This window comes from Amblyomma mixtum, chromosome 7 (genome assembly GCF_055824585.1).
Source record: "Amblyomma mixtum isolate Tamu chromosome 7, ASM5582458v1, whole genome shotgun sequence".
Taxonomy (NCBI): domain Eukaryota; kingdom Metazoa; phylum Arthropoda; class Arachnida; order Ixodida; family Ixodidae; genus Amblyomma; species Amblyomma mixtum.
In genome coordinates this window covers 139,873,952-139,886,225 of record NC_143018.1, presented here as the reverse complement: position 1 = coordinate 139,886,225, position 12,274 = coordinate 139,873,952, and the positions used below count along the sequence as shown (strand labels likewise).

At 48.9% G+C, this 12,274-nt stretch overlaps 2 protein-coding genes across 2 annotated transcripts in view; both read left to right on the top strand.

The window, feature by feature from the left end:
• Window positions 1-4,043: 4,043 nt before the first annotated feature.
• Window positions 4,044-6,577, top strand: LOC149337707 (uncharacterized). The gene is made up of 2 exons (XM_089554932.1): window positions 4,044-5,325; window positions 5,409-6,577. The coding sequence occupies exon 1, from the start codon at window positions 4,073-4,075 to the stop codon at window positions 5,303-5,305; it is 1,233 nt and encodes a 410-aa protein (XP_089411058.1). The 5' UTR covers window positions 4,044-4,072; the 3' UTR covers window positions 5,306-5,325; window positions 5,409-6,577.
• A 3,384-nt stretch (window positions 6,578-9,961) lies between these two features.
• LOC149337706 (uncharacterized) overlaps window positions 9,962-12,274 on the top strand; it is a 35,965-nt gene continuing 33,652 nt past the window's right edge. The window contains exon 1 of the mRNA XM_089554499.1: window positions 9,962-10,062. Within this exon, the coding sequence (XP_089410625.1) occupies window positions 9,962-10,062 (101 nt within the window). The remainder of the gene's footprint in view (window positions 10,063-12,274) is intronic.

Genomic DNA, 12,274 nt, shown 5'->3' with positions numbered 1-12,274 from the left:
AACCCCAATAAATGCAAACTCGTGTCATTTCACCGAAAACGTAATCCTGTCCTCTTCTCCTATAAAATCTCGCACGTCACGGTAGAATTAGCTCAGACTTACAAATACCTCGGAGTAACATTGTCCAATGATTCTTAAAACGACATCTACGTCATGCGCCACAAAACCTAAAATTACTTGCCTACAAATCACTTGTCCGTTCTAAATTAGAATATGCCTCTGCTATTTGGAGCCCTAACCAAAATTATCCAATGAATTCCCTAGAATCAGTACAAAATCGAGCCACAAGATTCATACATTCGTGATATTCATATAATGTCAGTATATCAGCACTAAAAGCAGAGGCAGGCTTAACATCCCTGGCTTGTAGGCGTCGTATTACTAGTATGTGCTTGTTTCACAAATTTTATTTCAGCTCACTTCGTCGTCCTCCCTACATGAATCCGCCGGCACGCATTTACCTCCGCATTGGTCATCCCCTTCAAGTAGCCCGGCCATGTACGCGTACAACTACATTTGCATCGTCATTCTTTCCACGCTCATCCAAACTGGAACAGCCTTCCACACGACATCGCCGCAATAACCGGCCCATCAACATTTGCGAACTGTTTAGCTGCTACCTTTAACAGCGAATAATATTTGTAGCGTACGTTTTTTCTTTGTTTATTCAATCTGATTTTTCAACATAACCAACCCCTTATGTAATACCCCCAATCCTGAAGGCCTTTAAGGTAATAAAGTGAAGTGAAGTGAAGTTAAGTAAATCAACTTGTCCGTGCCACCGGGAGTATCGTTTGGCGACCACGAGATACAAGGAAACTCGCATTCATCTCAGCAGAAAAGTAGTCGTTGACTGTATTCACCAGACTAATATAGTGCAGCATGCAGCGCACATTGTGACCCTGAATTGCCAGCCCTCTCCTGAATGGAATAAATCGAAACGTGCAAAGGGCTGTTATAGGCGGGGTAAAAAGAACGTGAATCGGCCACTTTATTCTTATCCGTTTCCTTTTTTAGCAAGATTGGGCGTTTCATACACGTTATCTATGTGAGTTTCTAGAGCAGCTTCTAAGAATTGAAAAAAGAAAAAAAAAAATTAAAATTAGGGGAGTACCAAAGGAACTTAAACAACAAAGAAAATGTGCACTTGGTTCAGCACTGCCAGTCATGGACGACATGTTCGCCACGTTTCGACTGTGTTAGAATTCTAGCCAGCAGGAAGTATCAAACGGCACGTGAGCTCCTGGAGGCCTTCCATATAAAGAAAAGAGCACATGGCTGTATCAGTGAAGCGTCGGTTTTTATGTACACTTCGGAGTTTAATCATTTCGCGGCAATACGATAAGTTGTTTCCTGGTGTTCCTTGGCACGTGGTTGTTACGATTATTTTGTTCTCTGTTGTGCACAGACGCGAGAGCCCTTTTTTATGCCCGAAATATTTCCCAATAAACCAGTGGTGAGTGGAGCGTTCGTCCGTGTTTTCTGCGTGTTCCTTCTGTGTGTGTTTGTGTGCCTCTTGGTTGCCGGGATGATTAAAAAAAGTTGAAATTAGCCGCTCTGAAACACGAGTTTTTTTTTACCATTTGCACAGACTTTGCATCACACTTTATTCGCAGCACTTTAAGCGGCATGGAGGACGCCCTGAATGATCCCGGAACGAAGCGGAACATGGATGATCTGCACAGCAGGAGGATCTTTCACTTTGGATACCTGAACGTGCCCTTCTTCAACGTGGCCGGCCGTGTGTTCACCCGGATCGCGATGGTCCTCAAGGTGCAAACGCTCTCGAAATTCTGAAACGCAGTCATCGAACCCGGTGCGAGAGACCATGCACGAGTGCGGGTTGCTACAATAGAGTGACTGCTGGGCTTATACCACATCTCGGTTGAATTCTGGCAGGAAGGTGTCTTGGTGCTATTAATCTGTATTATGTTGTACTACCATCGTGCACTATAGGATATATTCCATTACTTATGTACACTGGACTGCATTTCACATTATCAATTTATGTTTAGTGAAACATATTTTACTGATGCGCTGGGTAAGAGATTGTTTTAGTATTATTACAGTTCAAATAAGTTATTTTCTTTTGATTTCTACAGAGAGATTAGAGTGTAACATAAGACGGTGTGTATCTTCCTGTATTCTGTATTGATGTGTTATACTTGGGTCTGTGTATGATGTATAATCATATGCACACTTATGCTGCCTATGCTGTCAGGGGGGCTAGCCTAGTCAGGCCCCATCCGGGCCTTTTGCTATTGCCTCCTGAGTCAATTTGTAGTAAATTGTCTCAAATAAAAAAGAAGGAAAGAAAAGAAGAAAGAAAGAAATAAAAAGAAAGAAAGGAAGGTAGCAGGGCACCCGACGCGTGGTGCAGTGAGTAATTTATTTCGTCCATATCGCTGGACGCGGAGCAGACCAGGACACAGACTGCCCAAGGCAGCTCTGCGTAAACTACTACTAGGGGAGCTCGGAGCAATCATGCCCCGTATCTCGCTGGGAACTGTATCTATGAGAAATCTGACCGCAACAGTCATTCTCGTTTCACATCTATTAGGCTTACCGAAGGCCCCAATACATCTGCAATTATCTCCGCACTGCACAAAGTTACGATTAAATTGAGTGCAGTGGTGCACTGAGCGTTTTGCGTCCAAACTCAGTGCGCTGTAATTCTACGTTGCGGCCTGCACAAGTGTAGCGTGAGGATCGAAAAATGACGTGAACAAAACAAAACACGCCCCAAGTGAAGTTTCCGTTACGCACTGTATGATTTTGCGAAGCCGGCCGGCCGCCTCCCGGTTATTCACCACTTGATGAGACTCAAATAATCCAATATGCGAATATTGCGAAAGACTGGTCCCGCGGTTAGCCATAGGTAGAGAAGCCATTGTTTTAAAATTTCGCTACATACTGGTGCTTGTTTCTCGATGGTGCTGACCTCCTGTAAGCCAAAGTCACTCTTCCTTGAAGGTGGAAAAGAAAGAAAGGAGAGAAGAAAAATTGCTGTGGTGCTTGCAGACTGCTGGCATGAAATAGGAGCGGTAGGTATGCGCACTGGGTTCTTGGGGCGCTAACTTCGCCTTGCTCTCATCGTGTATGCTTTCAGTAAATACATGTAGCAGGCATGCACCGAATGTGAGTCCACTATAAGAAAAATCTTTTCATCCGGTTGAATTTTATCTTAACCCTTCCCCTCCCCCTTCTGCCTGGCCGATTCAAGTGACAGCGAGTGCATTGGGCAAATGAAATGGACAAAGGATCAATGAAAAATTCAGGGGGCACTTTAACTGTCTAAAGTGCGTAGAGGCGAAAGCGTTTTCCGCACCACTTTCAGTGCTTCTGTGGCACCAGGGGCGTCACATATAATTGAGTACTAATTACTATGTGGTGACAGATCACTAATTAATGGTTAATTACTGATTAATGCCTGAATACTAGTTAACTGCTAATTAATGAAGCTTAAGCTTCGCATTTAGGAGTGGAACGCGGCAGCGCCTTGTAGCGCTGCCAGGGAGTCCACGGAACACCACCCGTTCAGCGCGATGCCTTGCCCTTTGAACGCAACGCTTTTTGAGGAAAGGAAATGGCGCAATAATTCTCTGTCATCTGGGTGGACACCTGAACCGCACCGCAGAGGAAGGAAGTGGGAGTGAAAGAAGAAAGAGAAAGAGGGGCCGTAATGAAGAAAATGAAAATTGTATTTGAGGAAAGGAAATTACGCAGTAACTGTCTCACAAAATTCAGGGGGGCACTTTTTTGACCTAAAGTGTGGTCACTGATGCCCCTAAGAGTGGAACGCGACAGCGTCTTGCAACGCTGCCGAGGAGTCCATAGAACGCCATCGGCCATTCGGTTCTACGCCTCGCTCGTCAGTAAATTGGTTTTTGAGGAAAGGAAATGTATCTGTCTCTCATTTGTCGGTGGACACCTAAACCTCGCGGGAAGGGAATGGAGGAGGATGAGAGTGAGTGAAGACACCGTATTCACTAGACGCGCCTTTGTTCATTCCAAACCATCGAGCTGGCATGGCGGCAGCTTCCGGCAGCCGAGCTGAACGGATCGCAGGGTCATGGGCTCCAGCGGAGCAGCGATAGCGGCCTTTGACGGCCGCGGAAACAGGATCGATGACTGCGGTGATAAGGATTACCAGATTATTTTGCCGACACTGCCAACAGGACGTGTTGTTTTCAACACCGTTTTTCTTCACGGCGACGTGCGAGCGAGGCCGTTCCGGGTCGAGGATTTCCGGGACGCCCTGGCCGAGACCGGTATGCTCCCCGATGTGGTCGCGTTGGGGGCGTACCAAATCAACCACGTGTGGGCGGTTACCCTGCGGAACACGGAGGCAGCAAAGAAGTTGCTCGCCTTCAACGAGCTGCAAGTTAAGAAACGCCGCTGCCTCATTATCGACCCGGAAGACCAGCAGGTAAAGCTGCGGCTACACTGGATGCTTCACGGTGTGGCCGACGACGACATCAGGACGGCATTCGCGGCGTTTGGCAAAGTGACCGACGTTACGCGTGAGCGGTGGCGGATACAAGGCGTCAATGACAAGAGCTCAACGACAAGAACGGTCCTACTGAAGTTGAAGCCCGGCTTGAAAGTGGATGACCTGCCACACCAGGTACGTGTCGCCGGAGAGTTGGCTCTTGTCGTAGCGCCTGGGCGTCCAATGCAGTGCTTGCGCTGCCATGGTACAGGCCACGTGCGGCGTGAATGCAAGGTTCCCCGCTGTACGAAATGCCGGCGGTACGGCCACGCGGATAATGAGTGTGTCCGCACTTACGCGGTGGCTACGGGCGGGGCGTCGAAAGACGACTCTGCGGAACTCCTGATGGATGTAGTCGAGGCTGAAGAATCAGCGAAAGGCATAGAGGAACCCGAAACGCAAGCAGGATTGACGGGCTCTTCGGGACCCTCCAGCAGCGATGCCGGACGCAAGCCTGAAGGGACAGAACCTACTAGAAAGGAGACGAAGGCGTCGAGCGGTGAAGTAAGCGTGCCAGCGTTCCAAGAAACCGAGCCAGCGTCTCTGACCGAGGAGAACCTTGACCAGAGCGGCGCCCGCACGCCCGGCGTCCCTGCCCCAGCGAAGCGGCCACACGCCCAGACTGGAACCGAAGACGCCAAGGCGGAGGCCCCCAGCGTCGAAGAGCCGCCGGCAAAAACGACCCAAGGACGGCGGTCGTCCATCCGGCTACGATCAAATGTGTCGACGGAGAGGAGAGCCCTTGACAAGCCGCCCCCGCTGCCAGGCCTGGCACCAGCACCGGATGGCTCCGGTGTCAATGATGTCGTCTAGCCAAGCGCTAGACGTGAAGGGTAAGCACCATATCCCCGGCCTCTTTCTTCTGCATTAAAATGGCTCATGCGTTCCCCATGAAAGTCGGTACACTTAATGTCAGGGGACTGGCAAGTAAGAAGAAGCAGAGCCAGGTGTACCGCCTTTTAACTGAGCACGACATTGACGTCCTGGCAGTGCAGGAAACGAAAATTGACGGGGAAGAGCAGACCGGGGACATGGTGAGACGTTTCACGTCTAGGTTTTTTGCAGTTGTTGCCCACGCTGTAGGAACGTCTGCGGGTTGTGTCATCTTTGTAAAGAATTTACCGGGACTTGAGGTTCAGGCATATACGGCGTGTCCTTCGGGTCGATTTGTTTTGGTTGACCTCCTGTACGACAAAACATATTGGCGCATCATTTGTGTGTACGCCCCAAATGCGGTGGATGAGAGAACAGCGTTTTTTCAACGCGTACAAAAGCACTTCAGTTGTGAGAAATGCCTGATCGTAATGGGCGACTTCAATTGCGTCCTGAGAGGCTGTGACAAAACCAGTGCAACGGCATTTAGGGACAGAAGCACTGAAGTACTCTCAGAAATTATAGACACGTGCAACCTCGATGATGTGGCCGAGTGTTTAGAGGGCGAGCGTTGTGTGAGACTCACCCATTTTCAACGGTCAAGCCATGCACGGCTAGATCGCATTTATGTGTCACCGAACGTTATTTCAAAATGCAGTAGCTACAATGTAGTACCGGTATCATTTTCGGATCATTGTTTAGTGCAGTGTGGGATAGGGACAAAGAAACGAGGAAATCAGTTTTCTTGGGAGATGTGGAAATTAAATAATAAGCTCATTACAGACGACAGCTTTAGCAGGAAAGTCAACGAAGAAATCAGTAAATTAAAGCCGAGCGGGGAACTGAAAGTATGGCAGCAGTGGGAACTTTGCAAACAACAAATAAAAATAGCAGCAATCGAAAGGTCAAGCTGCATACGACAAGAGGAGAAGCGTGAGGAGGACAATTTAAGATCTTTACTAGCTAGACTTCTCGAAAGAGAAAGCGAAGAGCCTGGAAAATGGATGGATGACATTAGGAAAATAAAAAATAAGATTGAACTCTTTGAAGAAGAACGCTATCGTGGCGCACTGGTGCGGGCTAGGGCGCAAGATATAGCTGATGGGGAGACACCTTCAAAACGAGCGCTAGGAATGGAAAAAACGCATGCTCAACGAAACCACATTGAACAGATTGAATGGGGCGGGGCGTTATCTGGAGAAAGCGGGCATATCCAGCAGGCATTTCTTGAATATTATCAGACGCTGTTTGCAAAGCAAGAAGTGGATGTGAGCGCATTCAAGGAAAAGTTTCTTGGCGCTTTGCCGCGATTAGATGACAAACAGAAAGAAAGGCTGGAGCTGTCGATAACTGCGTCAGAGGTCGAGCAAGCGATAGAAAATTTGAACCTGGGAAAATCTCCTGGACCTGATGGGTTAAGCGCCGCTTTTTACAAAGCATATAAACACGAAATAGTGCCAGTACTGACAGCAGTTTTTAACGAAGCCTACAAAGAAAATGAATTGCCCCCGTCTTATGGTAAATCACATACAGTGCTAATCCCTAAATCTGATGACGCAGAAAAGTTAAAGCAGGTCACAGCATATCGTCCTATCGCCCTCACAAACGTGGATTATAAAGTTTTCATGAAGATTTTAGCCCGTAGACTACAGTCAGTAATTCAGGATATAGTCGGTCCCCACCAGACGTGTGGGATCAAGGGACGCTCTATTGTTTCCAATATTCATAAAGCGAGGTGTGTGCTGGAATGTTGTGATTACACAAATAGCTGTGTAGCCATCCTTCAGCTAGATCTTGAGAAGGCATTCGATTGTGTTTCGCACGATATCTTGTTCTGCATACTCGACCATGTGAATTTAGGGTCCATTATTTGCGAGGGAGTGGCCTTGGCGTACCGGAGCTGCACGACAAGATTAATTGTAAATAAGAGTTTGGGGGCCCCCATTAGCCTGCAGCGTTCGGTGCGCCAGGGTTGTCCCCTCAGCCCTCTTCTATTCTGCATTTACATTGAAGCGTTGTGTTTGAATATCATAGAAAGTGAAAAAATTCGAGGATTCCAGCTACAGGCAGCAGAAGTTAAGCTGCTGGCTTATGCGGATGATGTCGCGGTGTTCACAGTGAACCGGGAAGGTATAACCGAGGCCGTGGCATGCGTAAAAGAATTCACCACGATCACCGGTAGTAAAGTGAATTGGTCAAAGTCCCTGGGGCTTTGGCACAGTGAATGGCCAACGAAGCCCGGTAATTTTGCAAACGTGTCCTGGGTGACGACCCCAGTAAAGTACTTAGGCGTCCCACTGGACGGTTATCGCGATAGCGATTCGTACTGGAAAGCACAGACGCAAGCCACGCGTGAAAAGGTGGAAAGGTGGAAAGGGCGACACCTTTCAATTTTCGCAAGGGCCACAGTGTGCAATCTGTTTTTTATGTCTAGGCTGTGGTATGTGATGCAAGTGTTGCATTGTGCAAGGATGAACGTACAGAGACTGCACCGGATCTTTGCCGTTTTTGTGTGGGCTGCGGACTGGGAACGCTGCAGCCGGACCAATTTGTTTAGGCGGGTGAAGGATGGCGGCCTGAGTCTGGGACACTTATTTCTGCGGCAGATTGTAAGCAGATTTTGTTTTGTGCGCGATGTAAGCGATCCGTTTTTGCGCACTGTGTGCCAATTAAGGCTCGGAAATGCACTGCCGGACTTTGTTGTCACAACCGAAAGTTTCTCGGGACGTATTTTTGGTTACTTTAGAGAGGTTGTCGCGAGTGTTCGATTCCTGTCGGTTCGATTTTCGTATGAATATTTATCTTCTGTTAGCAGGAAAAAGTTGTATAAAGATTTGTGCGATGTAGTTCTTCCACAACCTATGTACAGGGCCTTATACAATGGAGGCCAGGGACGCGACGTACTTAAGCGTGTGAAGGCGATGCAGGTGCCGCCAAGTGCAAAAACTTTTTTCTTTAAATTACATACCGGAACACTACCAGTAAAGGAATTCTTGGAAAGGGAGCAGTTATTTCTACCTTGGGGATCACATTGTTTAATTTGTAAACAACCAGAAACAATAGACCACGTTTTTTTGCACTGTTGGGAGGGGGTATACTTTTGGGACATCTTGCAACGGACTTTAAAAAAGGAATTTCCGCTCGACGCTCATGGTATCCGGTACTTGCCTGTAGAGAGTGAGGATGGGACACCATTCGACCTCATTATGCTAATGGGCCTCCATTGTATTTGGCGCTCCAGAATGGCAGGATATCATTGCGATCCTGATGCACGGCCAGCGCGGATCTATTTTCGGGAGTGCATGCATAAGTATATTGAAGTTCAGAAACTTGCTCCTGAAGCTCCCGAGTGGCTCGAAAGAGTCGAGCCTTTGGTGACGCTTAAGGAGTTTTAATATGACGAAGCCACGCACCCCCGGGCGGATAGTGTTGTTATTTATTGCTCATTGCGCTCTGTAAGTGTATTTGTGTACTGTATTTGTATTTGTGTATTTGTATGTGTGTATTTGTGTATTTGTGTGTGTGTGAAGTCAGGCAATAAATAAAAAAAAAAAGCTGGCATGGCGGAGTGGGTAGCATGCTCGTCTCTCACGCCGAAGACCGGGGTTCGATTCCTGAGCTCGACCAATTTCTTAATCGGTTTTATTTATTTATATGGCCTGACTAGTAAAGCTAGTTAGGCTAATTGGGTAATTAAGCAATTAACTAAGCTCAGTCCCACTTACTTGGAGCATCACTATACGATCCCTTCAATTGGTTGCATGGTTACTAGCCAAAGTACAATTGGCCCGGTTTGAAATTCGCGCACTGTGACGTCACGACCGTTTCCACCAATTGAAAAGCGTGACATTTTCTGTCGACAACTGCTGCTTACAACGATGAGACATTAAAGGCTTCCGCCTTAATAGAATCCCCTTTCCCCCTCTTTTCCTAGATAGCAAAACACCTCACCATCATGCCCATATGCCGCAATACGGACCGCAGGTATATAGGGACAGTTGCGCTTAAAATGTGCCCGCTAGTAATGTCCGCTCCAGAATGCTTCATAAAAAATGCAGCCGGAAATTTACTTAATCTTTCTTGTTCAAGAAAATGTTCGGTTTAAAAATATGCGCTGGGTGCCCGGAGAAAAATTTGTTTCATGGGTCTCCGAGCGTTCAAGTGCAGCGTGGAAGCCTTTTGTTCCCGTGCTCTGTCAGTACAGAAAACTCGCGCAAGAACGCTTACAACTTCCGGTGTTCCTAGGGTGTAAACATTTAAGCAACAACGCTCATAAGGTTATTTTTTACAGTAAAACCGTGGCGGACCACAGTGGCAACTGAGCAAACGGCGCTCTTCCGCTCATTCCGACGCTTCTTGGAGTAGTTCGCGGTGCCGCCTTAGTGTAGCGTCTTTTCCGTGAAAATCACATGTACTACTTAGCGACGGGTCATTCACAAACAGCAGGTTTCCGAACATACTCTTCTTGTAAGCAAACACCCCCATTCTCGAGCCCCAATGCGCATTCAGCCTTAGACATTGTCTTGTATGACAACCTTACTTCTACGAGCTGCGGAATTTCATTGAGGGTAATGGGTGCCGCAGGCCGTATCCACCATGATGGCTGACAAGCGCAGTTCATACAGGCCCATCTACACGGTCGTCAGCGTCGGAATAAACGGCTCAGGATGGACCGAATGGCTCCCTTACCTGTTCAGGTGAGCGGTACGCGATACTTGTGCCACATCCTAGTAGGGACGTGTGCTACTGGCACTGGAACAAGATATGGGGTGCCTAGTTCTGCGCTGTAGTTTTTGGGGTGCCGTTCCCACGTTTGCTATTGTAGGACCGCGGCTAAATAGCTGCGAAAAGCAGTTGCATGGGAGCCAGGCTTGCCGAAGAATAGCGAACCCAGAGTATGTGAATGCTTTCCAGGAGCGTAGGTTATCACAAAGGAGTTACTTTTGATGGCAGTTGGACCAATGGTGCTGAACAGAGTAGGCCACTGAGGAAACAAAGTTGAAGTCACGGAGAAAAAGCTTGGCATGCACACAATTTCTGTAGCCGGTATAAAGCGTTTACGTTCTACAAATGTGTGAAGCCATTTCTGCCTTTCGTGCTTCCAAGAATTCCCCTCAAGCTGTTTCAAACATCTGTTGTTTCTTAATTGCTACAAACTTTGGCAGATAGAAGAGCACCGCTGTATCGTTGTCAAGCTTGTCTATTTCTCTTTCCACTCATTATCCGCTTGACAAGACAAATCAAAGTTATATCACTACTGAAAGGGGGTTTCCGCAAAAGTAACACGGGGACGGAGTTCACGGCGAGAGGCACAAAATGGGCGAGCAGAACGGCGGGCAGCGCAGAAGATGGCCAGTTCACCCGAACCGATCTCGTGCAGCGCGGCGGCTCTTCGTTGTTGTTGTTGTCCTCGCGCTTCGTCTTCGTCGGCGAGTCGTCAGTGATCTGCCCTAGCGGTAACAGGCGCGGCCGTCGTGGTTGGCTACAATTCCCTCGGGAACGAAGAGGAGCCACCTTGGCGACTTATGGCGAGGGCAAGAGGAGTGGGTCGTAGCATGTCTTCAGGCGGCTGACGTGAACGGTTTCGCGGCCGCGATGGCGCAAGTCCGAAGAAGGGTTGAGCGGCTCCCCGATGTAGTTGACCGGCGACGTTTGCTGGACAACGCAATAAGGCCCGTGGTATTCCGGTCGAAATTTTGACGACAGTCCTGGTGGTGTGCCTGGTACCGAGAGCCAAACTAGGGATCTAACCGGAAAAACATGTGGCCTGCTAACGTTATCGTGGCGATGCTTTTCGCGGCCTTGGGATTCGGAGGTAAAAGATCGCGCCAGCTGGCGGCATTCCTCTGCATGCTTTGCGACTTCGGAGAGGGGCGTCCACTCGCAGGCATCGGGAGTATAAGGCAAGATGGTGTCCATCGTGGACGACGGCTCACACCCCTACAGAAGGAAGAATGGTGTAAAGCCGGTGGTTGACTGCGTGGCGGTGTTGTACGCCTATGTCACGAAAGGGAGGACAGCGTCCCAGTTGGTTTGATCTTCCGCGACGTACATCGTGAACATGTCACCGAGAGTACGGTTGAAGCGCTCGGTCAGCCCGTTAGTTTGAGGATGGTAGGCAGTGGTGGTCCGATGTATGATGCGACATTCGGCGAGCAGAGCTTCAACGACGTAAGAAAGGAAGGCGCAGCCTCTGTCACTGAGCAGCTCGCGCGGCGCGCCGTGGCGAAGGACAAAATGGTGCAGCAGGAACATGGCAACTTCACGGCTAGTAGCAGCAGGAAGGGCGGCTATCTCGGCATACCGGGTAAGGTGGTCGACGCCGACGATAATCCAGTGGTTCCCAGAGACCGTACATGGAAGCGGGCCGTAAAGGTCGACGCCAACGCGATCTAAAGGACGTGCCGGGCAAGGGAGAGGTTGTAAGGGGCCGGCCACACGGGGAGAGGATGTTTTCCGGCGCTGACAGGCGATGCAACAACGGGCGTATTTTTGAACATAGGCGTACATGCCACGCAAATAGTAACGCTGTGAAATTCTGCTGAATTTCTTCAGCACACCAGTGTGCGCACACTGAGGGTCAGCGTGGTAAGGGGCGCAAATTTCATATCGTAAATCGCGGGGAATCAGAAGAAGCCACCGCCGACCTTGAGGCATGTAGTTGCGGCGGTATAGAAGGCCGTCCCGGAGGGCAAAGTGCGGAGCTTGACTCCGTAAAGTTCTAGAAGGCGCAACGTTTTGGGATGAAGACACGGCGTCTATGAGGGACGCAAGCCACGTGTCCTTCCGCTGCTCCTGGTCTTTCCGCGAGAGGTACTGGGTTCAAACCCCGCAACTCCACCAAATGAAAGGGGGTTTCCGCTCAAGTAGCACGGGGACGGAGTTCACGGCGAGCGACACAAAATGGGC